This window comes from Phoca vitulina, unplaced genomic scaffold (genome assembly GCF_004348235.1).
Source record: "Phoca vitulina isolate PV1807 unplaced genomic scaffold, GSC_HSeal_1.0 scaffold22, whole genome shotgun sequence".
Lineage (NCBI taxonomy): Eukaryota > Metazoa > Chordata > Mammalia > Carnivora > Phocidae > Phoca > Phoca vitulina.
The window spans coordinates 38,037,874-38,063,604 of record NW_022589725.1 but is presented as its reverse complement, the minus strand read 5'-3'; the positions used below and the strand labels follow the sequence as shown (position 1 = coordinate 38,063,604).

At 46.6% G+C, this 25,731-nt stretch overlaps 1 protein-coding gene across 4 annotated transcripts in view; it reads left to right on the top strand.

Annotated features, from left to right (window-relative positions):
- CHST10 (carbohydrate sulfotransferase 10) overlaps nucleotides 1-25,731 on the top strand; it is a 53,475-nt gene that overhangs the window by 23,043 nt on the left and 4,701 nt on the right. The window contains exons 1-6 of one of the 4 annotated variants that reach the window (XM_032419252.1): nucleotides 191-331; nucleotides 2,269-2,341; nucleotides 11,122-11,216; nucleotides 11,773-11,904; nucleotides 18,629-18,720; nucleotides 24,441-24,675. In XM_032419252.1, coding sequence (XP_032275143.1) covers nucleotides 11,174-11,216; nucleotides 11,773-11,904; nucleotides 18,629-18,720; nucleotides 24,441-24,675 — 502 coding nt within the window. In that variant the 5' untranslated portion in view covers nucleotides 191-331; nucleotides 2,269-2,341; nucleotides 11,122-11,173. Of the gene's footprint in view, nucleotides 1-190; nucleotides 332-515; nucleotides 1,611-2,268; nucleotides 2,342-11,121; nucleotides 11,217-11,772; nucleotides 11,905-18,628; nucleotides 18,721-24,440; nucleotides 24,676-25,731 lie in introns of those variants that run through there. The other 3 variants (XM_032419255.1, XM_032419253.1, XM_032419256.1) reach the window with 3 other exon arrangements.

The window sequence follows — 25,731 nt, the reverse complement described above, 5'->3', positions numbered from 1 at the left end:
CGCGGGACGGCAGCGGGTGCGCGCACAGCCAGCCGGGCGGCGCGCGCGGACGGGCGGGGGCCGCGTGGGGCGGCCGCGGGCTCGCCCCCCGGAGAAGGCCTCGCGCGCCCGGCTTTCTCCTTCCGGCGCGCCGCCGCCACATCCCGGGCCGGGCGGGCCGCGGCGCGGAGGCCGCCAGTGGCGGCGCCGAGGCCTCCGGGCGGGGCGGGCCTCCCGCGCTCCCGGGACGCGGGGACCCCGCGCGCTTCGCCCCCAGGCCCGCGAGGCTGAGCTTCGCCGCCAACGGCGCGGAAGGGCCCGAGGACCCCGGCGAGCTCCGGCTCCACAGTGGGTGAGCTCTGGGACCGGCGGGTGTGGGTTTCGTAGACCCCCGGGCCCCGACCCCCACCCCCATCCCGGGTGGATGGGAAGACGGGGCGAACCGGTGTTTCTTTGTGAGCACCATCCCAGTGTGTTTTGGTGACTTGAGGACCTCTCTAGTTGGTGGGATTAATGAGAAGAACCTACATCACGTTAATTATGCAATAAGGCGGCGTCCTTGCTGCGGGATGGTGTGACCAGTGGAATGATTGATACTTGGTGATCTATAATTTACTTCTTTCATCTTTGGCTGAGAATTGGCATTTGTGATTGGGTACAAAGAGAAAGAAAATGTTCCAACTTGGGTGCAGGGAACATGCAGAGAGAGAGGGCAGGGAAGAAGGAACATGTGCACCCTTTCCTAAGTGCACAGTTAAGTATATCTTTGGTGGGTGAGAGGGGAAAGGATGGTTGGAAATGCATGTTTCCTGCCTGATAGGCTGCAGAGTGCGCTCAGCCCTGATTTTGACAGTGGAGAGGCCGGTCAGAAGTTGGAGCTTGAAGTATAAATTTCTGCACTTCTGGCTGGGAAGATGAACCAGGTTTTCCAAAAGCTGTCGTTTTTGTTTTCCAAGTCTCTAAAGGCAGGAAAGGGCCAGTCAGTGAATAGAAAGCAGTGCAGCCGGGTTCTGTCTGGTTAGCTAAGGGGGAGGACTGTCATAAAGGGCTTTTTTGTCTGAAACACCCAGAGTCTGGGCCTTTGGGCCGTAAAGAGTTGGGTATTGGTCAGTTTTAACTGCCAGGGTGAGAAATGTCTCAGACATTCTTAAAATTAGGCAGCTTAGTTTAGGCCCGGCTTGCTGATCTCCAGTACCTATTCACGCTGAAATTTTCAGTGACAGGGTGAAAAAGAAAAGACAGAAAGAGAGAAAATAGTCTTCTCCCTTTTCTACCATTGTAATGATGAGTCCATCTTGGCTCAAAATTGGAATTTCAAGATGGAAAGAAAAATCTTTCCTTTGCTTTTCACCCTGAAGAATAGAATCTCAAAGAAATACCTGAGAGAAAAATTCTTTCCCAAAATGAAAACTGGAGTGTTTGCAAAACTGAACAAAGGAGGCAAAGAATCAGGAAATATCCCAGGCAATTTGCAGGTATATTCAGATCAATGTTCAAATGCTTGAGGTTAGACAATAAAAAGGTGGGAGAGAGCCAGAAATAGAAACGGGAGAGAGGTGAATTCAGGACCTCCAAGATTGCAGAAACGAAGAGTCTGTTTTCTTCTGATACAGGTCTGGAAGAATCTGGATGTGAGTACATAAAGCTTAATCTTTCCATCTGCATAACATCAAATTGCTTTTAGTTTTAACGTCGAGCTCTTCAGAGTAAAAGGAAACACAGCTAGACTGTGCTATATGCATCCCAGGCAGTTTGGGCTATATTATGTGTTAAATGAGTTGTATGTTTATTTTGCCAGCCAACTCTATTAAATCTGTAATCTCTCTAATTCCACGAGTTCGGCTTGTTTCCAGTTATTCATTCATGATGTGTCATTTGGCTAGAATTTGCCAGGGTGTTAAAGCCTAAAGAAATGCAAAATCCAGAGAACATCTTGCATTGGAAGATTTCATCATCTCATCATCCTCTGCAGGAATCCTTTACCCAATGTCAAAGATATAAAATAGATATAATAGGATTTGATTCTTTTTGCTACAAAACTTACTTCATTTTTCCTTTGAAGTTACAGGGAAGAGTCTTTTAAACAGCTACCTCTTTTGGCACATTTAGAATATTTATTCATTTGCCAAGAATTCCAAATATACCCACCTCTGTAAGAGACCTGTTGTGCAAAACATACTTGAATAATCAAAGTGGTTAACTATTTCCCAAGTATAAACCAGTTTGTACTAAATAAGTCGATCTTGTCACTTCTAATGATGCTTATTGTTTTTTAATTATCCTGTACAGTGATAGGAGGAACCAAGAATCTCAGGCAAAGCAAATACTGCTGCAAGCAAATGTGGATCCCAGGCCTCAGAAGGTATGTGAAGGAGAATGTGAGCTTACTAGTTACTTGAGATTCATGTCATTTACTAATCTCATTGTCTCTTCTCTTGCTTGTGTGAAGATTTAATGAAATTTAAAACTCTTAAATAGGAGTGTGTACACTTATACTTAGAAATGTTTTCTTAAATATAATAGTAGAAGAACCCTCCCAGGCTGGGGATTAGGTGCGTTTGGTTTGCTAAGAGCAGTGCCTGACATGTAGATAACCCCAGGCAGATGTTTGCTGTTCATTATTGTTACTCGTGAGAATCTGTCTTTTTTTTTTTTTTAAGATTTTATTTATTCATTTGAGAGAAAGAGAGAGCAGAAAGAGAGAGAGAACACAAGTCGGGGAGAGGGGCAGAAGGAGAAGGACAAGGAGACGCCCCGCTGAGCAGGGATCCTGATGCAGGGCTCGACCCCGGGACCCTGAGATCATGACCTGAGCTGAAGGCAGATGCTCAACCGACTGAGCCACTTAAGTGCCCCCATGAGAATCTGTCTTAACCTCAGATACATTCTTCAGTTGGACAGAGTAAGGAGTGTGTTTTCATGCTGGTAACTAAGGATGATCAGTCATTCTAAGACAGCAAATTGTAATGATTATGACCAAGTAGACAAAGGAAATTTCTGAACTTAGATTGAGAGAAACCCTATGAATTTAAAAATCACCATGACCGTTGTGGCACTTTATGTATATTATAAATTCGTATGTAATATTTTATTACATTGTAATTTAGTAATTTTATTGATTAGGTGATGATAACATTTTAGTTCAAAATCCAAAGATATGGAAGGTTTGATTGTAGAATGTTTCTGATTGCTCCAGCCCTTAGCTACCGAGTTTCCCTTCTTCCACTTAATCCCCCCCAGGGCTACCAGCTCCTTATGCATTACCAGGCTTTTTTTGGGGGGAACTTTCCTTTAGTGTCTGGCTGTGTTTTGAATGAATGTTAAAAACTGAACACTGGACACGTGGTCCTTTCCCTGGGGTATGTATGTGATGGGGGTGGGGGATCCAGGAGTTTCCAGCTCAGTAAAGGACCCTTGACAGGATTCTTTATCTGGGCCACTTCCTAGACCTCTAGCTCACTCGGCATGAGGGACACTGGGACACCGACCAAGCTGTTGGCTCAGGTGCTGCATGATTTCCCTCACTCTGTTCCGTTTCTTCTCAAGATTCCCCTTACCCTTCTTTGTTATTAACCGTGGCCCTTCACACTTGGTGTGATCATATATATTAATAGCTCTATTTGTTTATCACCCTGTCCGCCTCTATAGAAGCACCATGAGAGCAGGGAGTGTATGTTGCCATATCCCCAGGGCCTAGAACAACTCCGGGCTCAAAGTGGGCACTTGGTCAGTATTGCTGAATGAATGAAAGACATTTGGAAAAAAGCTATTTAAACAGAGTTAAAGGGGCTTATTTACCACAGGACTTTTCAGAACCTTTAATAAGTGAGTATGCATAGCAAAAGTAGAACAAGGCAGGTGGAAGTCAAGCTCTTCCACACAAACCCAGAAAGGTTTTGTGCTTTTGGAGGACAGCTCAAACACAGGGAAAAGCCACTGGCAGGAATATTGGCAGCTGACCAAAATGGATTTACAAGCATCTTTCTGAAAATGCAGGGGAGAGAGAATTTGTACCAAAAGATGGTAATAATACCAAACCCATTGTTAGTCTTTACAAACATGTAAAATGTGTGCTGTCTTTCTTTTAGTTTAGAGGAAAAAAATAAATAAAAAAGGCTGAGATTTCTGGTAGGTTCAGCTGTTTCCCCATAAGAAGGGAAGTCACCTTAACCACCAGTTCTGATTGTGGGTTTTCTAAGAGTCCAGCCCTCTGGCTTGGTTTCAGAACCTGACATCTGCAAGTGAAAATCTCCTTCAATGACTGGAAATAGGAAAGCTCTGAAGATGGGTATGCTGACTCCTGGGGGCCCAGGGGCTCAGTTCAGGGCAGCACACCGTGACCACCGGGGGCCTGGGGCACACTCAGATTTGCCACCATTAGCTGCAAGAGGCAACTTGGGAGTTGCCTTGGCTCCTTGAACAAAGGAGAGTTAATTACAGAAAATGTCAGGCTTTTTAAAGGCCATTTGTCACCAGGCTACAGGGAGAGCAGTGGCCCTTGGCAGAGCCATGGAGGAAGGACTGTTGATTTCAGGCCCCAGTCTCTCTGCACACGGAAGTCGTGAGCCTTGAGGGTGTCATCCTTGTACAGGAGGCAAACCCCATGGAGAACTGGTGTACTCAGGGAAACGATGGAGATAGTGGGGTGGGCTTAGAGGACCTGGGCCTAAGGGAATTTGGAATGCCTTTCATTTTGTTTAAACAAAAAGGGCAAATTATTGTAATTTTTCCAAGGTCAGACCAAATCCTAATTCTACAGAGTAATTACCTATAGGTAGGAAGGCTGGAAAGAAGAGTAAGTGGGAATAATGCTGGAGGTCTTTGATTCTAATTAAACCTCTTTAGGCTGTTTTTTCAAAGCATCAATGGATGCTAATTGACAGATAGTCTTTTGCTGCTAGTTTTCATTCTTATAATGGAAGGAGGTGGTAGGAGAATGGCTACTATGTCAGCATGCCTAGAATCTGCATTTTAAAGGGCTGGGGGCTTGGACCAACAGTTCTCAGCCCTGGCTGCTCATTAGAATCTGTGCAGAGCTTTTAAAACAAGCCCTGGATCCATCTCCAGCGATATGTGTTGTCTTGGGTTCAGTGTTCTCGGGGCCCAGGGCATTGCTGTATTTTTTAAAAGCGCCCCAGGTGATTCTAATGTACACCCAGGGGTGGAAGCACTGCCCTAAACGTAAAATCAGCCATCGTTAGGTGCATACCTAGATTCAGAGTGCATGAACTTCCAAAGCAGAAGCATGCTATGTTGGAACCCCTAGTTCCAGTTGGAACCCCTAGTCTTCAGGATTCGTGAAAACCCAACCTGTCAGATATTGTGGATCTTACGCGTTAGTGTGCTGGTTTTTAGAGACCTTGACGGAGATGATGATGATGATGTGATGGTGATGATGATGATTATGGTGGCGGTGGTGGTCGTCATCATCTAGGAGGGTAGGTCTAGGTGGTTATGCAGAACACTTAGCTGTGTTAGAACATTCCTGCTGCACTTGTGGAAATGATGTTGAGGCTGGGGCGTGACCAAGTGGATAGTGCTTTACATTTTTGACTGTGCTGTCGGAAGAATAGCTTCAAAATTTAAATCGAATCATGACACTGCTACCCCTCTTCTCATGGAAAAGTCTCTTCAGTGACTTTCCATTGCTGACAAGGTGAAGCTAAATTCCATAAATGCTCTATTAAGATGCAGTGTTCTCTGACCATAGCTGCTTTTGCTCATCTCTAACGTTGATCTGGAAACTCCAGCCACTGGGGCTTCCTTTAGTTACTCAAGGGCCCCTGGCTTCTCCTGCCTAACCCCCAGGGCCTCCATTCCCTCCTGGTCCCCTGGCCCCGGGGACCTCCTTACATAACTGCTGTCCCTGACCTCTCCACCCAGGTTCTGTCCTTTTGTATTTTCCTTTCATAGAGCCATGTCTCCACCTCACACCACTTCTGGGATAGACTCTTTGATGTATGTGGGTTAGATGGCAGGCTCTATGAGGAAATAAGCTGTGCATATGTATTTGGTTTGGGACTCAGGGTCGTATCCCTGGCACCTATTTTGTTGGATGGATGAATATACCTTTTCGTGATGAAGTTGGCAAATAATTATTTTTAGGTTATTGTGTCCTTAAAAGTATATGCAGATACACATCTACTTGTGTTTGTGTGTCATAGGTTATGAACTGTAGAGGGGAGGGGTACTTGAGAGGGACCAAGCTTTAGTCTTACTGGTTCTGGTTGGCACACATAGCACAGGACTCAGAGAACAAGTCCTGGTTTATCTAAATTTTCTCCTCAACAGCCTTTTTCTCTTAAGTCTGTGTGTAATTTGTGAATTTCTTCACTACAGACCACGAGGAAAAAAAGGTAGGCGCTTAAAACTAGTGCATCTCTCCACCCCAGGCTTTCCCCGCCCAGCAGGGGCCTCCCTAGAAAGCACCCATATGTAATGCACTGTTTCCTTTCAGGCCCTGGGTGAACACGCTTTCCCACCTTCTTCTGCAGCTGGCCCCGCCTTCCTGTGTGCAGGGAAGACCGCCTTCCAAACCCCTGCGGCTGCTTCTGTCAGAGGCCTCCTCCCTGATGGAGGAGTAAGTCTGGGGTGCAGGGCCAAGAGCCAGGTGGGGGCAGAGAGGGGCCCCAGCCTTATTTTTCTAACACTTCCTTTCTTTTAAGAACACTCAAGTAAGTACAGCAAAACTATTAGAGCCAAGAATCTGTTTTTCTTATATTAGTCTCTGCACTTTATGTTTTAAATATTAAATCATTTTTAAAAGCTAAATACAAACTAATGAAGACAGGGGCTCCTGGGTGGCGCAGTCGGTTAAGCATCTGCCTTCAGCTCAGGTCATGATCCCGGGGATCAAGCCCCACGTCGGGTTCCCTGCTTGGCGGGGAGTCTGCTTCTCCCTCTGCCCCTCACCCCGCACGTGTTCTCCCTCTTTCTCTCTCTCTCTCTCAAATAAATAAAATCTTAAAAAAAAAAAAAAAAAAAAACTAATGAAGACAGAGGTGTATTTATTAAATATTCAGATACATGTTGATTTTGTCACTTAACCATTTTCTCCCGGCTAGAAAAGTATTTACCATCTTTTCCCACACTTTACCAAGTGGTAAGGAAACTGCAGTCAATAGTGGTCAGGTAGAAAAAATAAACAGAAATAAAAACACCAGGGGACATGTATGTAAGTGGCATCTTTTATATTTTATTAGTTTTTACTATAAAATGGAAACATGTTTGTTGCAAAAGTTTTTTTTAATATTTAAGTGTACAAAGCAAAAAATAACTGCTTTCGTCATCTCAAGATTTTAGTCTGTGCATTACATGCAGGTATGTGTTTGGATATGTGTATAATCATGTACATTCACATATATAACTTTTTTACAGAGAGGATCATACATTCAATTTTGCAACTTGCCCTTTTTGTTTACGGATATAAATTGACATTTTGGATCTCTGTAATTGGCTTGCCCTTCAGCACAGAGTTTTATTTAAAATTTAAAAAAAATTTTTGGACTCCAGTGAGATTTCTTAACCACCCCCCCGAGTCAGTATATTTAAGTTGTATATCTGTTCAAATGCATGTTAAGTGCTGTAATTTATAAAATATAATTTTATTTTCAAGTAATACTGAAGTCCTAGTAGCTTTTAATTGTTTTCTAGTCTCAGGTAATAGGTATCAAATACATAACTACTCTTATGTGGATACTGGAGAAATATTTTGAGGTTGTTGAAATTGGGGGCCTCATCCTTTAAAGAGTTTGGGAAGTCTCGGGTAGAAGATTGGGAAAGGTGCCTTCAGAAATACCTTTCATCTCTCCTGAGTTTTCCTAATAAGTTTCTAGGTGGATGTAGGCATTCAGCAAATAATGGTTGTTGTCTTACTGAATGCCGGGCACTATTCTAGTCCTTGGTGTACTCAGGGGCACTTACATTCTACTGCGGGGGGGCAGATGGTGAACGAGTGAAAACAGGCTGTAGTAGGTGCAGTGCAGGATGTGAAACTAGGTGGGGTGATGGAGAGAGGCTTTGGGGGGTTCCAACAGAGTGGGCGTCAGGGAGAGCTGACTCTTCCTCTGCTGTGCATGGGAGAGGAGCCAGCCCTGCTTACCTCCCATTTACAGAAGCCCGCCGGCTGGCAGAGAGTGCTCCCTCCCGAGCTGCCTTTCACAGTGACCTCTCTTAGGCTCTGTGGCCTGCAGAGGGACCTGCAGCAGGGCACAGGGTCATTGTCAGACCTCAGTCTAGTCTGGGCGGCTCTACCCAAGACACTGGTGAGGGCCTGTGACTTTATACTCCTCTTCTCAAGAGAACATTTTTTGGCAGGGCCTAGGCTTATGCACATGAACCTTTCCACATCTGCAGCCCTCATCAGGGTCCCAGGTGTCTTGGGCTGTCCCTGCCCAGTCCAGGTGGGCTGTGACAGGGATGAGAGGGAGGTGGGGGCCTTGCAGACCTCCCTTCTCCCAACTCAGTGCGCGGCCAGGCTCAGAGCAGGAAGGGGCACTCCAGATGTCCTAGTTCAATAGGGGTTTAATTGAAGTCACTTTCAAAGTTGAACGTGTTTGAAGTAAAATTCCCCATCAGAAAGAAGACATTGGCTGGTGGATTTTAAGTTGTAGAGGAGGTACTTTGGCAGGCTCTGTCTCAGGGGGACCTCACAACACACTGGTAGGTATGCAGTGGTGGTTTTATCCTTACAGATGCGAAAATTGGGAAGATTTTCTGGGAGAAGAGAATTAGACCGACCCCCACCCCCTGACCCCAGGCCTGGGTGAAAAAGTAAAGCATTCCTGGCTTGAAATTAAAATCCAAGCCTTAGGAAGGCAGGCATGGCCTCAGGATAATGCAGCTCTCACGTCTCAACGAGCCCAGATGCAGAAATCCTATCCCTGAGCCACTTGGCTTCCTGAAGAGCAGATGATACGACCCTTCATTTTCATGTAAGGCTGTTTATTCATCATCTCCCTACTTTTATGTAGAGGTGAGCTCAGTGGGCACACTCAAATTAGATCCCTTCAGAAGACTAGTTCCCACTGGAAAGATTAGATTCTTAAGCCATAAAACCTTCCCAAGTGCCGCCTTAATGCCCAGGAGGGTGCTCAGGGGCCGGAAGCCTAAGTCTGAGCAGAGCAGGGCACCATGAGCGAGCAGCGCCGAGAGGTTCTCTTGCTCTGCAGAGTAAGCTTGTGTGAGGGAGGCAGCCCCAGGTGGCTCCCCTCCTCCATATTCGCTTGTCCACAGCACTTCTCTTAGCAAAGCATGGGTTGCAAGCCCCAGGCCACTCAGCACCCAAAGTGTTCCTCAGCCTCTGAGGCTTCCTAAAAACTGGTCCAAAGGAACAAATACTCCTCTGTTCTGGCTGCGTACCTCCTGCCTGGTACTTGTCTCCTTTCTCTTTACTCCCTCCCCTGTCCACACTGGTCCCTCTGCCCCTCTGCCCTTCTGCTAGAAAAGGCCTGCAGTTGGGGTTTCTCAGTGGAGTGCTCTCACTATGACCCATGGGGACGGACCCCCTCTGGGAGTATCACTGTCCCTCAGTATCCCTATGCTGCCGGGCACAGTCTGTGCCTCACTTGTCTCTGGAAGAGAAGAATTAGGAACTTGAGCCCCCTGGGATGAGTCTGCCTTTCTTTTCCCCTCTTCTCGGGGCAGACCATGCTGTCGCATTCATTTCTGGCCACTAGACTTAGAAGGCTGTTTGCAGATCAAATTGGAAAGTCAGAGAGGGTCGGTTTATGTTTATAGGGGCACGGCTACAGGCCCTTTAATCCTCGCAACCACCCTGGAAGGAGGAGGGCCTTGTCTCAGTGTTGGGAAATCAAGGTTTAGGGAGGTTAAGTGACTTGCTGAGTCACAGAGCTGGTGAGTGGTGGGGCCATCTAGGCGCTCTTCTTTGTGCCGTGCTGCCTCAGATGAGCAGGACTGAGGGAGAAAGGAAGACTCACCTCAGGCAGGCCAGCTTCAGGCAGCTTGAGAGGGGTGGGTATGCCCCGTGTTGGGCAATGTGGCTGGATAGAATACAGGACTCCCAGTGAAATTTGAAACTCAGAGAGACAACAAATCACTCTTTAAAGTGTATGTCCCATATAATATTTGGGGCATACTTCTACTAAGACATTATTCACAATAGTCCCCCCTTATCTGCGATTTCACTCTCCATAGTTTCAGTTACCCGCAGTCAGCCGCGGTCCGGAAGCAGATGATCCTCCTTCTGACGAATGGTCAGAAGGTCGGTAGTAGCCTAATGCTATGCCCCTGTGCCCACGTCATTGCCCTCCCTGCAGCTCATCTCATAAGCAGTTTCCCATCTCACATCATCACAGGAAGGGTAAGTACAGCACAATAAGAGAGAGAGAGAGTCCACATTCACATAACTTTTGTTATGGTATGTTGTTATAATGGTTCTATTTTATTATCATTGTTAATCTCTTACTGTGCCTAATTTATAAATTAAACTTTCCCATAGTATGTATAGGAAAAAGCACAATCTACAGGGTTCGGTACTATCCGTGATTTCAGGCATCTACTGGAGGTCTTGGAAAGGATCCCCAGTGGATAAGGGAGACTACTGTGTTATTTATCTGAAATTCAAATATAACTGGGTGTCCTACATTTTTATTTAGTTAATCTGGCAACCCTGTTTGAAGACCCCAGGAAACACACTGGGTCTAATGTGTGAGCACGTGAGGTGACAGAGGGTGGCTCCCAAACCACCCAGTAAATGTACAGGCTGCATCTCCCCATTACAGGATAGATTCAAGTATAGGCTGGATAACCACTTGGTGGAGGGAATTCAGGTTTCAGATGCCTGGTTCCAGTGAGATTCTAGGTGGTAATTGTTGTTGAGACAAGGAGAAAAGTTGATTACCTGGGTCCCCGCAGAGCTCTGTCCCATCCAGCATTCAGAAGCTGTCTGAAATCATATGTCATCAGCACCTTGTTGAGGGGACCAGTTCTCCCTGCTGCCCAGGAGTGATGGATGGCCTCAGTCAGCTAGTGGAAACCAACCCAACCCAGCATGGTCTCTTTAAGTGGTTTGGTTTGGCTTGAAGAAGCACTATGGTAAAGGTGAAATGATACACTCTCTTTTTTTGTCTCTCTTGCCAAGAATTGACTGTGACTTCCCCGCTTTTTATGTGTCCCCTGCAGCATGACCTGCTGAGGACTGACATGCCCTGCATCACTCCCGGGCAGTGACAGCATGAAAAACACCCACCCCCAAGGTTCTGCGCAGACTCTTGCAGGCAAGTGAATGGAGACAGAGAAGCCCCGGTGTTCATTTGCACTGTTTTAGAGATTCTGTAGGTGTGGCTACATCTATCTTGTCAGCATGTCAGGATTTTACACAAGGCCTGCTTGTAATTGCCTCAGTATGGCTTCTGCCCTCCACAAATTACCACAGCCAAGGTCTGACCCTTGGAGGACTCCTTCTGCCCTCCTGCTTCCAGGCGCTGGCTATTGCTGGGTACCAGGAGTATGTTTTGATGTTCGCTTGGGCCAGAAAGGAGTTACGAGGCAAATCTACAAAAGCAAAATCTTACCGTGTATTCCAAAAACAAACAGAAATGGCTCCTCTCCATTAGAGTGTTTTAAATCTGTTTGAATTACCAGATCGACAACTTCATATTATTAATTAAGAATAAAATTTAAGTACTAAGTCAACATACCCCTGTATCAATAGAAAATTTTTTTCAAATATTCATATTGATGCTGTTAACTAAAACCACCTGTTCTTTTTATTACTTTATGTTTAATTGATTTATTTATAAGCACCAGGGGCATCTCACTTTTGTTTTCCAGGAAGAATTACTGAATGGCTGACATTTGACAACATGCACCACCAGTGGCTTCTGTTGGCCGCATGCTTTTGGGTGATTTTCATGTTCATGGTGGCTAGCAAATTTATCACGTTGACCTTTAAAGACCCCGATGGTAGGTATGCTTCCTTGTGGAATGGATTTCAGCTAATCCAGACAATGCTGTGGTATTGTTTCTGGGTATATGCACGGATGACCTTTGTCACACGATCGAAGGAACATTAACCTCGAAGGTCATGGCATCCAATTCATTCATGTTACAGAGGTGCAGAAGAGGAGGTGGAAAAGGACAAAAGTGTCTTCCCTACATCTCCCTTGGGGGCGGGTGGAGCATGCTTTCTCTGTGGGCTTCTTTGGTGGCCTCTTCCCAGCAATACCATTTGCTAGGTCATCTCCTGGGCCCCAGGCTTGGGATTTCGCCCTGCTTGGTGTCATCATGAGACGCTGCCGTGATTGACCAGCATCCCTGTGTTCTAGTTGGTGCTGCATGCTGGTAGCCGTGCGTTTGAAAGTCACCTTTGATTCACTGGGAGGAAGGTGATTTAAATATTGTGTCTGGTAGTCTTTGAGGTAACTCCCCTTGACTTGATGATGTAGGTGTTCAGATGAAGATGTACAAAGAGCACCAAACCCAGATTCAGAAGAACTTACTTTAGTTTATGCCCTTGACTTTTGCTTACCTAGGCGTTAGTGGTTTTTTTCCTACAAAAGGGACATGCTCTGACAGCTCCAAGATTGACCTGAGTACAGTGAGGCTCTCTGATCTGTGAGGTTGCTGGGTGTACGTAAGGAGGTGCACCTGGAACCCTGAGGCGACTCCTTCCATGGCAAAGGGAGGCAAGACAAACGGGAGATGTTGAAAAGGCTCATGAGCAGCTTCAGGTTGGCCTCATGATGTTTGCCTAATAGGGAGGATGCTTGCGAATGTGGGTGTGCACAGCATCTTCACTCTGTACAACCTTTCACACATTCTCCTGCAGGCGGCAGCCCTTAGGAAGGGGGGACCAGGAGAGTGTCCATCCGTTCCAGCAGTTTTCCCCACTTTGTCCCAGCAGCTGCACGAACGGTGCCCTCTGAGTGGCCAGCAGGCTCCAGGCTCCACTGCAGCCCAGAGAGCTCCCTGCTGTGCCGAGGGCTGCACAGCACCCCACCCTGGGGGCCAAATGCTCCCGTTCATTCTCTCTCCCTCTCCCATGCTGTCTGTAGAGGAACAACAAGGCTGGAAGGCAGATGTGCAGGCCAAAGAGGGAGGCCCTGAAATGAGCCCCAAGAGCTGGTTCTCAGATCCAGGGTTTCCACTCAGTAACTCAGCTCCTCCGTGCCCGAGCCCGACAGGCCATCATTACAGGTACCACCCCCACCTTTCAGGAGCTCTCGTGAGGACCTGAGAGGTTCTTACAGCCTCGGGATGGCGGCATTAACTGCAGGAGCATCACAGAGCACTGTGGGTAATCACAGACAATCATGGCTCCCACCTGGCTCCCACCAGGCACCAGGGCCTCTGTCAGGACAGCAGGCACCGAATCTAGGGGGTCGTTGGAGTCTGAGACTGTGATCTCCGCTTGACCGTTTAGCTGTTTCTCCAGCTGCTCCAGTCCAGTTCCACTTACTTCTGACGGAGGTCCCTCCTCAAGAGTAAGAGCAGTGGTTCTCACCCCGTGGCACTCTAGAACTGTCTGCGGGACTTTGTAAACCTTTCTCTGCTGGCCCGACCAGAGACCAAGTGAGTTAGAATCTCTAGGAGCGCACCTCTAGAGAACTGCAAACGTAGAAAGAGCTGCAGCTGCTGAGAATATGAATCTGTTGTTACAACAAGTCCACACGTTTTACTTCTGCTTCCCTTAAATGTCACCTCCTGGTAAGGAAGGCACTTCAAAGGCAAGTCATGAGGTTAAATGGTTAATGGTTTACTTTGTTTCAAAAACTAGGAGTATAGCTAATGTATTTTATGAGACTTCCACCAAAAATAATTGAGATGTGTGCCCTTTGAATTGTAATGTTCTCTGGCAGAGTAGCCTCTGAAGAGCATGGCATTCCTCAGTGGTATCTGATAAGCGACGTGTCATTCTGCTAGGATGTGGCAAGTTTTAAGCTGAACACTTTCAGGAAAGTGTAGAAGCTCTAGAGGGTTTTGTGAAGTGTGGAGCAAACAGTTAGAGGGATAGAAGGTGAAACCTACCGGGAAAGATGAAAAGCTTTAGGATTTTAAACCTGGAGGAAAGATCTGTGGTCGTCTTGGGTGCTGCTCAGCAAATAGCTCTTACACCCTTGGATGTTCGGTGTGGTTGCTGTGGTTAGTGAATGGGAGCACAGTGGTGCGGACAACTTCTGGTGGGAACCTCAGAGCATGCTTGGCCCCATTGCCCCTCTCCTACCTCCAGGAAGTGAGGACAGTGTCAGTCCCACACTGTGCAGGAAACTTAGAGTGAGAACCCTTTGTTGTCAGGCTCAAATTGTAACCCAGCCTTTCTTGAGCGCACAGAAACTATCTAATTGTCCCTACGTTCCTGGTTGGGATCACGAAGATGGATGTTCACCGGCTGAGTTCTGAATGAAGGAAACGAGCTCACAGGCAGGGTGTCTTACCAGTCCAGGTGACGGATCAGGGATGGAGCTGCTCCCCTGAGAAGTTAAACACAGCCTCCGAGGACGCCGTCCGGGAGGGCATCGCCTGCCCCTCTAGGGCTGTGGTTTGGTGGCTACAGTCACTTAGCCTTAGGGGGCCCCTTTGTCTAGGAAGGCATTTAAACCCCCCTGGTGGATCTTGGAGCTGTACAGGAAACTGAAAGAGGTTTGTAAACGTGTGGCTGGAAGAGATTTTCCTCAGGTGCTGGGATTTATTTTACTCGTGTTCACAGTGTTTTGGTTTTTGAACCAAAAGCCCAGTATGAAGTGTCATCACAAAGAAGTAACTGATAACACAGCGGTCTCCTAAAGATGAAGTTCTGTGTCCTGTAAAGTATAGGGCAGATCGCTGGTCTCAGCGTTCAGGGAGCCGATTGTAACTCCGGTGTCTGTGGGGCTGCTCCTTCCGGCTCTGACCTCTGGGAAGCAGGGCTCTGTTCCAGTCTGTCGCTGGGCGTGTGTGTTTTCTTCTCACCCACCTGTTCCTAATGATTTCCCTGCCACTTACACTGATAGGAAGAGATTCGTCTTGAAATGCTGTTTGAAACCTCACTTACCTTTTTTTTTTTTTTTTTAAGTAGTGTTCAGCTCAGCAATGAAGCCATAGAGATATTTGTAGCAATGACTCATCCTTGGTTAACAAACCTCAGTGTCATGTGGAACCAGGTTCAGGTGTTATAACTAGACTGTATCACAGGGAAATAACGCCCATTCAGTGATGGGAATTTGATGGCATATGGTATGGTGAGACTAGAAATGAAAAACGACATCCTTGTGAATCTGGTGTGTATGTGTAGACACGGATTTTTCTTCTCAGCTTAGTTCGGCTTCCTCTTCCAAACTTTTGCCTCCACTCAGCCCCTCACCTTGGCTGTAAGCTACTTGAGGGCAGAGCCCATGCCTTGAATGTCTTTGCCTGCCTTCTGCGTAGCGTGTGATGGGGAGGTGACTAGCATTGGGGACTGATGCACAGTGTGGTCAGGGAGATTCGCGGATGTGTTCACTTCTAGAAGAACAAGGTGGTACATCACTTGGCAAATGTAAAGACATTTTATAAAGCACTGTAAATATAGCAGTGCCTATAACAAAAGTGATCTGATACCTATAGGCTCAGAATCCTTGATCCTGGAGCTGGAGGCTTGCTCCTAAGGGTCAGGGTGGGGAAAGAGACTGTGCCTTGATCATAGTGGGGATAATAGCATCTGCTGAAAATAAATGGTTGTCAGCAGAGCAACAGAAAAAAAACAAAACCAAATGTAAACTGTGTTACCAGTTTTACTTGAAGCTATTTGAATTAGGGCCCAGGGGAGGGGGGGGAAGCAAATACCAAGAAGTTTAAAATCATAAAAATGATAAAAATTGGTGGATGACTGTCTGATGTGTGTTGTGTTGGAAGATGAGATGTTTCATGGCTGCCAAAGCCTGTTCTCTGGGCTTCTGAGTATGGGAAATGGGTTGCTTCAGAAATTCATTGATAAGTCAGCTGTTTAGAATTCAGGATACATTGTCCCATCTAAAATGTTATTAAGGAAGTTTAGGATCCTGCAAAACCCATTCAGCCTGGGGCAGAGCTAAGCATTGCAGTGCTCATCTTAGAAGACACCATCAGAACACAAAGTGACCAGACAAGCATAGAATGTGCATTTTCTTGTTAGCATGTGAGTGCTCAAAGATGACAGGGTTGCAGAGGAGGAGGATGGGTAGAGCGTGGTCTCTTGGAGTCCTCAGAGTGTATTCAAGAGCTCTGGGGACTAGGGCACTGATGCTTTGTCTGTTTCATACTATAGATAGGGCTCCCTGACCTTGTTGCAAGTACAGAACAGGTCCTGCGCACAGCTTTGGTTAGGATGGCGTTTTAAATCACACATAGTCCAGACAAAAGATTTCAGTGGCATTCCTAAAGGTGTGTGGCAAAGAGGTTTATATTGGAGTCCAATAACTCAAAAGTGTGTAACAGATGGGGAGATGGGATTATTAGTGTTGTCTGTACTTGGAGGACACGAGGCCATGGTGCACACTAACAGCATGCTGGCTGGGCCCTGGGTGTGGGGGGGCGTAGCAAACCCATGTAGGTGGAAGGTCCAGTGTGTGCTGTTGCTATTCTTGATCCAAGAGGAGGAGGTTTTGATTGTTTTTTAAATGAAATAAATGTGCCTTTGTTTATGCTTCGTTATGCCGATTTTTATGCTTTTTTTGCTATCTACTTTTTCTAATTATGTTTTTAGACTTCGCAGAATTTTGAAAGTAAATGTTTCTTTGATTGTAGAGATCTGAAAATTATCTTCAAATTCTACCCAAGGGTTTCTCCCAAAGCAGTTTTTTGTAAATTATTACTCTGGACTAGCATTTTGTAAGATTGGTCTGGTCTCATCTCACTTCCCATGAATTTTTAAACTAATGTGTAAATACTAACTTGACTGCTAACTTGGGTTTGTTGTTGTTGTTGTTGTTGTTTTAGATTTTATTTATTTGAGAGAGAGAGGGAGGGAGGAGTGGGGAAGGGGCAGAGGAAGAGAATCTCAAGCAGGCTCTGTGCTGAGCGCATCTCACAACTCTGAGATCATGACCTGAGCCGAAACCAAGAGTCAGACACTTAACTGACTGAACCACCCAGGCGCCCCTAACTTGGTTTTTTAAAATTACACCTTTAATTTTGAGATCACTGTAGTATTCATATGCAGTTGTGAGAATGCAGATTTCTATGTACCCTGTACTCAGTTTACCCCAATAGTAACATGTTCCAGAACTATAATGCAGAGTTGGAATCACAATATTGACATTGATAAAGTTAAGATGCAGAACATCTCCATCACCACAAGGAGCCCTGGGTTGCCTTTTTATTTTTATTTTTTAAGATTTATTTATTTGAGAGAGAGCATGAGAGGGGAGGCAGAGGGAGAGGCAGGAGCAGACTCCCGCTGAGCAGGGAGCCAATGCAGGGCCTGATCCCAGGACTCTGGGACCATGACCCAAGCCGAAGGCAGACACCCAACTGACTAAGCCACCCAGGCGCCCCATAGCCACACCTACCTCCCCTCCCTGTCTCCCTTCCCTGGCCTCTACCCCCCTTGGAAACCACTAATCTGTTCTCTCCATATTTTTTTTTTAAGAATATTATATACAGTGTATGACCTTTTGGCCTTGGCTTTGTCTATTCAACATAATTTCCTCGAGATTCATCTAGCTATTACTGTGTGTATCAATACTTTGTTCCTTTTTATTGCTGAGTAGTATTCCATCATATGGATGTCCCACTGTTGTTTATCCATTCACCTGTTGAAGGACATCTGGGTTTATTTTTTTCCAGTTTGGGGCTATTACAAATGAAGTTGCTATAAACATTTGTGTATAGGTTTTTGTGTGGATATAAATTTTCATTTTCCTCGGATAAATGCCTAGGAATGCAATTACTAGGTCATATGGTAGTTAAATGCTTAGTTTTTAAAGAAACTACCAAACCATTTTCTAGAGTGGCTATTCCATTTTGCATTCCCACCAGCCGTGTAAGTTCTTCAGTTTCTCTGCATCCTCATTAGCATTTGGAGTTTTCACTATATTTTATTTTAGCTTTTGTGTGTAGTGGTATCTCGTTGTGGTTTTCATTTGTATTTGCCTGATGACTAATGACATTGAATATCTTTTCATGTGTTTATTTGCCATCTGTAGATCCTCTTTGGTGAAATGTAAGTTCATGTCTTACCCATTTTCTAATTGGATTGTTTTTTTTTTCTTTTTGCTGTAAAGTTTTGAGAATTCTTTACATATTCTAGGTACTAGTCCTTTGTCAGATATTTGATTTGCAGATATTTTCCCCCAGCATGTAGCTTGTCTTTCCATCCTCTTCATAGGGTCTTTTGCAGAGTAAAAAGTTTTAAATTTTGATTAGAGTCAGGAAAACAAGGAAATATTTTCCAAAGATTTTCTTCTATGTTTTTTAAAGTTTTATTACATTGAAGTGCTAATCCATTTTGAGTTTGTTCTTGAATAAAGTGTGAGGTCAGGTAAAGGTTCCTTTTTTCTTTTTCTCTATAGATGTCTCGTAGTTGGATCACCATTTGTTGAAAGGACTCTCCTCCACTGAACTGATTTGGCACCTTTGTCAAATGTCTGTCCGGCATATTTGTGTGGGCTTATTTTTGGGGCCTCTCTTCTGTCCCGCTGATCTGTGTGTCTGTTCCTCCATGAGAAGACGCTTTAACCTCTCTATCTCCTAGCATACAGCGCCAAACAGGAGTTCCTGTTCCTGACAGCCGTGCCGGATGCGGGGAAGTTGCCCGGAGAAAAGCACTTTTCTGAGGAACTGAAGGTGGGCCCGGCAAGGCAGAGGGCACTGTCCCCTGTGACTCGGTCAGTTGGGGGGAGGGGGGCAGAGCTGCTGCTTCCCGACTGAGCTGTGGCGGCCCCTCCCCACCCCCTCTGGCCCCAGTGGGTACCCCCATCCCATGGAACTAGCCTGCCCTCTGTCTGTGCTCCCATCAGCTGGTGTCCTCTGACCATCCCATTCTGCTGCTGTGGAGTTGTGGCTTGTGTCATTTTGGCACATTTCTGCTCATCTTTTTAGCTTCTCTTTGGAGGTGACATGGTCACATCGATTTTTATGTTCCTCACAGTGCTTTGTACATCATGGATCCTCTGTAAATGTTGATTATGTTGAGTTCCTGGCCCGTGGAGAAGGAGCCTTGCCAGGGGAATGAAGGATGTTGGGCTAGGTTAGGAGAAAACCAAGGGGGTGGGGAAAGGTCTGCAACCCAGAATCATGGACTTTTAAAGTTAGAAGGGTTCTTGGACAGAAGAGCAGCTAATCTCACCTCTGGATGGCATGGATGAGAGAACAGAGTTTAGGGAAAAGGTTAATCATCCCAAATTGTGTGGGAGTTAGTGGCAGGGCCCAAGGCTGCCAACTTTTACCTGGTGCTCACCTTCCTTGGTATTCTGACTTTTTCTCCTCAGGCTCCTTTTACACAAAAATTCCTAATCGCTCCCCAGCCGTGATGGGGGGCACACTCTTGCGATTCCCCTCTCACTTGCTAACCCCCATTCTGTGTCTGGAAAGTTTGGGTTGCAGGTATGCCTACAGGAATGAAATGGGTAGACCAAGCTTTAAGACATTGATCAGCCCAGCATTAAGCCATGGAGAAAGAGACAGTTCCTGTCCTTAATTTGCAGGGTAAGGACAACAGATTAGAACCCAGCAAATTCTAGAAAGTGTGCACCTGGTCAGAGTGAAGTGCTCTTGGAGTTTACAGGTTGCAAGACACTGATTGATGGGTCAAGTCTGCAGAACTCCCTGAAGCAGGCCTGGAATGTTGCTTTTAGGTTGAGGCTTTCCGGGGCAAGGAAAGAGAGTGGATGGACCCCAGAGACAGGAAACCAGAAAAACCTGTAGGAAGTAGGAGGGTGGCCTTAATAGAAGGAGGTAAGGAAATAAATGTTTAGTTACTGGGATCAGGAATACCACAGAGGTGGGGCGAGAGTTTTGTAAGAGGAATGCAGTGCTCTGAGACCAGGGTGCTGCTAGGATGCCAAGGCTCGTGAAGAACAAAAGTGACCATCCCAGGGGGCACTCTTGAGGGACAGAGGAGCACTCTTCCTGCCAAGACCGTGGGCCTGCGGGAGTAATCATGATTGGAAATACTGCACCAGAACATGCTTTGCGGTCTACAGAAGACTTTGCTGGGTTTTAATCTTGCTGGTCCTCAAAAACAGCCCTCTGAGCTGTATTTTTTACTCTCATTTTGCATTTGGAAAGTGTGAGGCTCAAGGAACAGAGCCAGTATGTCAGGGACAGCAAGTGTGGGCTGGGACTTTCAATTACATGTCCTCTGTCCCCTGTTCTTGCTACCCTGCCCCCTTGATGCTCATGAAACTCAGATGCAAGGTAAAGGGAGTGGGAAACAGTGGTCAGACATGATTCTCTGAAACCAGGAGTCATTAGATGTTTAAACTCAGCATCTGTCTTCCCAAAAGAAAGGTGACTTACAAATGTGATCAGGTTGTGTAGCTTACTTTTAAAGTTTATTTTGTGCAGCTGTTGAATCAATGTTTGTACACCTGAAACTAATATGTGTTTTGCTTATACTTCAATTTTTAAAAACTGCAAAAGAAAGTTTATTTTGTGCATAATATAGCTGAATATTTGAATGGAAAATAATGGAAAACAGTATCAGTCATTAAAATTGGTTTAGTATATTTGCAAAGGAAGAAAACAGAAAACCATGCCAGTCCATATGCACAATTGGATGAGAAATGGTTTTTCTTTATATACAGTGCTTAAGCTTGAAGAAAAACAGGTTTGAGAATGAGGGAGATTTTTCTGCAGTTTCTCAAGAGAACTTGTTTGGAGGTAGGTACTGCCCTGTGATTCACACCTCTTGAGTGTCATCCGCAATCCAGGTTAGATCTGAGGTTTGAAGCAATTGGAGTAGAGTGAGAAGAGGAGAGAGAGACCATGTCGATACGTGAGCAAGAGTTGGGGTCAGGGAGGGAATGAGGTTAAATTAGACTCCATTTATGAAAGCAGAAAGCTTAAGGGCCAGTGTGGCAGGCTCGTGCTCATGCTCCCTCGGGAGGAAGGATCAGAGCTGAGTAAGTCTGCAGGTGCCCACTCTCACTTCCAGAATGTGTTGACCTCAGGAAGTAGCCCTTAGGAATTCCCAAGACACTTCCCTTCACCAGGGAAACCCAGGAAATTCAGTCAAACACGTGAGAAGGTGTGTCAGGGAGTTTGGTTATGGCAGATCCATGAGGGAAGAGCAGGGAGCTGAGTGGTGGTGTGGAAACCTCTATCGTCCCAATATTTCCAGTGTTCTTGTTCTCATGTGTTCTGGAAGGCCATATCCTTCTCCCCATTTTGTAACTGACCCAGTCCCTGGGGGAGGACTGGTTTTACAATTGCCCCATAAATGGATTACCTGGAAACTCTAGTGCATTTTAACAGATAAAAGGGCATTTTGGTCCATTCTGTAAAGTTAAGTTAGGGGACTGTCTGGTTTGAACTCTTGGGAAGAAGTTCTGTGTAACTTAAAGGGAATGAATAGATAATAAACAGCAGCAGAAACATTTCAAAATGCTGAGGAAAAGGGCCACAACTAGAGTTGGCCAAAGGAGCGGGGTTGGAGGAACAGACTCTATTCAGAACTGCCTTTTGGGTTGCTTCTTGGAAAGCCAGGAGATCTCTGTGGGCAGACATTCCACCGTGATGTGAACAGGGAGGGGTTAGTAAGTAACTGAGGACTCCTGCTGCTTGCTCTGTCTCCCTCACCTCCTATCCCCCCCACCTCTGCGTTTACAAACACACACACACACACACACACGTACGTGGACAGTGCCACACACGTTCTTCCTCAGCTGAGGCTTTCCCAGTGTCTCCACAGAACACTTGCAACTGCATCCAAGCACAGAGTAAAGACTCGATAAATATTTGTCAAACAGTTCATTCTGCCAAGTGACAGAGCAGTAGAATTTTGAATCGAGTGTTAACAAAAGCTCTTTTCATTGTGTTAGGTTCTAAAGCAGTCCCAAAGACTATGTGTCATGATTTGGAACTTGAGCTTTTTCATCTTTTTTGTTTTTTGTTTTTTTGTTTTTTTTAAAGATTTTATTTATTTATTCATGAGAGAGAGAGAGAGAGAGGCAGAGGGAGAAGCAGGCTCCCAAGGAGCAGGGAGCCCGATGCGGGACTCGATCCCAGGACCCTGAGATCATGACCTGAGCCGAAGGCAGACGCTTAACCATCTGAGCCACCCAGGCGCCCTTTTTTGTTTTTTTAAGTCAACTTTCTCGTAAGAAGGAAAGTCAACTGAACCCATTTTGTGTCTACTTTCCTTGCCAACCATACTGACTCATTTCTGCTTTATTGGGCAGTGGAAAGGCCCTGAGGCCACTTCAGGAAGTGGCTGGAAATAGTGGCCGTCACTCTGTAGAAAAGGGGAGGAAGGACAGATGAGAAGGGGTCCATGGCTGGTAAGAAAGGGACAGGTGCGCCCTGGAAGGAAATTCAGAGGGGGTTTTGGCAGAGTTGTGGCTTTTAGTTGGTGAAGATCATGCTGACGGAAGAGAGACAAAAATGTGCTGTGTTTGCAGAGCCACCTTTGCATATAGAAAGTACCCAGATGTGGTAGAAATCATCCACAGAGGACTTGGAACAGTTTTCTAGAACTTTCTAGAAGTCTTTCTAGGTGCTCCCCCCCCCAAACAGCCAATATTTTTAAGTCAAGTTTTTTATGAAGAAGGAAGATATACTCGTGTATTTTAAAGAAATATCCAGCATTAAAAGGAAAAAATAACTACAGCCCATCGCAATCCATCTCTCTTCAACCACTGTCAGAACTTTTGTAAATGTTTCTTTTTTTAAAGACATTCATTGAGGTATAACAAATAGATGGTATAAGACTCCCATTTCCTGAGTAAGCGCATAATTATGCCTCTTAAACTGTAAGCAGAGGGGGCGGGTTCTACTTCATAGTGGTGTCTGTCGAACGTAAGCGTAGCCACTGTGAGCAAATGCTGGGGCACATCGGCGCTGGTTTCTGTTCTAAGGAGTCCTCCCACCAGGTGGCAAAATCCATGTGAGCCGTGGGGTGCTCTGACCCAGAAACCCCTGCCCACCTCCTCACCTCAAATGACTTCCACCCACTGTGGCATATGAGCTCCCCCCCTGCCTAAGTGTCCTGAGGAAAAAGGACATTTTCTGAGCCGAGGATGCAGGTAGAAAGGGCTCCCTGCCTTCCAGGCAAATCAGCAGAGAAACCCACACTAACTTATCCTGGCAAAATTTGTAATGTGTTGGAACATTACTGAAAAAATTGACCAGCACCCAGGTATTAAAAATGGGTTGCCTACAAAGAGTGGCAGTTGGGGCAGGGGTGGGGTGGGGGGGCCACGGGCTTTTCCGCAATGTTCCGTGCTAGCTGGAGCCATTGTAGGGAGAGCGACGACTCGGTATTCGCACTCGAGTCGTATTCCATAGGTGAAGGCTACAGGAACCGTTGTAGCTACACACACGTGGGAAATTACGCTGTTTCTGAGGGGGAGAATGACTGAGAGACCTGTTCCAGATAACTCGGAGGTGATCGAAACAAACACTTCGGAACTGCGACGTCACAGGGTAAAAGCAGCCGCAGCAGTGCCCTTGTGCAACCTGCACCCCAACCTCAGAAACCCAGCTGGAGGCCGTGCCCCCTGCGGTCCCCGTGGTCCCCGCGTCCGCTCGCTTCCAGGAGGCCCACTTTCCTGGCAGGCAGGGGTTTCTGGATCAGAGCCTTTGCCCAGCGCTCACGTGGACTTTCCCGCCTGGTGGGAGGACTCAGGCAGAAACCAGCGCCGACGTGCTCCAGCGCTTGCCCGCCGTGGCCACGCTTCCAGCACGACGGACGCCACTACCACGCAGCACCCGTTCCCCTCTCCTTAAACTGCACGACAGAGAAGCGTAACCACGTGCTTGTCACTGAGGAGATGGAGTAATGGCTTTGGCATTTTTAAAACCCATACTGAATGACCTAAGGTATATTTTTCTAGTTAATAAACCATTCTACCCATATACCAGAGTATTTTCGGAACAGCACGTGTGTAGATGACTGGTCCTCAGGTATCGTCCACATAACGTACACTCAGAATTATGTGGAGGGAAATGCTAGGGAGAAGGAATGGGGCCGAAACTGGCCTTCACTAAAATCCCAGAACGCAAAGTATCCTGCTGTGTCCAGGACGCTCTGGGCCCTAATGCCTGCCGTCAGCAAAGTAGCAGGCACCTTGGTCTGAGCGGCTGAGGATGAAGAAACATCCTCACGTCTCTGGCTGAGCTTTGGTCCAGCCCATCCATGTAGCATGAATCCCAGGCCCCTGAAGGTGAATGGTGCCCACAGAGTCCTGCTCTTCCTGTGAGGCAGCTCTGGTTCTCGCCCTCTTCGTGTCAGCATGCAGCACCAGGTCGGGGGGCAGGGCCTCCCTGGGTGGCTCCTTCGGGGCTCACTCCTGTTTTCTCTTGACAAAGCCCTTGTGCCCCTTCTGCCTCCTTGTTACTTGCAGCCGACTGGGAAGGTGCTTTCAGACAGCCGGCTTGTTCAACCCCTGGTCTATATGGAGCGCCTGGAACTCATCAGAAACGTCTGCAGGGATGAAGCTCTGAAGAATCTCTCGCACACAGCGGTCTCCAAGTTTGTCCTGGACCGGATATTTGTCTGTGACAAGCACAAGATTCTTTTCTGCCAGACTCCTAAAGTGGGCAACACCCAGTGGAAGAAAGTGCTGATCGTTTTAAATGGTGCGTGCAGTGCCTGGTGGATGTCTGTGGTTGGTGGACAGCAGAGTTTGCCCTGGGGGTTGGGGGGGCAGGGGTGTGGCCTGGGCAGGGTAAGCGGAGGGGGGCAGCAGAGAGGAGCCAAAGGCAGGGACAGTTGTCCTGGAAGGGCTGGTAACCTTATAGACGGTTCTCTGTTGTGTTTCCCCTGTTGGTGGTGTACTTTAAAGTCTGGTGGCTTAAAAGTTTTAGATACTGAGGTTTTCAGAGGGCCCTCCCTGTGGTCAGAATCTCCTCTCCTCTCCTCACTTTCCAGAGCAGAATCCCTGTCTCAAGCAGCCTGCCCCACCCCCAGGCTGATCCCTTTCCTTCTCTTCAGATGCATTGCCTTGTGTCTTACTGGTTAACTCTGTACTGGTAAGTCGAGGCTCCACACTCACTAGCCTCCTGGCTGCCCCTTTGTAGGGGAAGGGCCTGCACCCATGCCAGGGAGGGGAGCCCTGCCAGGTGGGCCTGGGGGCCCCTTCACCCACAGATGAAGTATTCTGTGCCACTTGGCTAGAAAGAAGGCATCTCTATTTTACACTGAGCTTCCATATTCAGAGGATTGAATTGACTTGCTTCAGGAAATCGGATGTTTATTTGGGAACAAATTAGATCATTGAAAAGTGACCTCATACTCTACAGGTTTTGATTACTCACTGCTCTTTTCAGATCCCATGTTTGTTTATTTAAACTCCAATTACCCTGAATTGGTCCAAGATAATTATGGGCTCTGTCTATTAACTTCAGCTTCAAAAGGAACATAATTCCAGTCGACAGCAGTGTGACTCCAGGACCAGGAATCAGCCCTCAGAGCTCTGTGGGAGGTGGCCCTGCGGTCTCTGTCCTCCAGCCCACCACTCCTACTGCTGCTCTCAGAGTTGGTGGTCAATGGGCCTTTTCATGGTTGCTTCATTTGGCCTTTTCGTGGTTGTTTGGGGGGGAAAAAGGGAGACACTTGCCTCATCTTACGGTGTATAATTAATGTGCTTCTTGAGTAATCTGACAGTATGTTAGATTTTTGACATCAAAGAATGA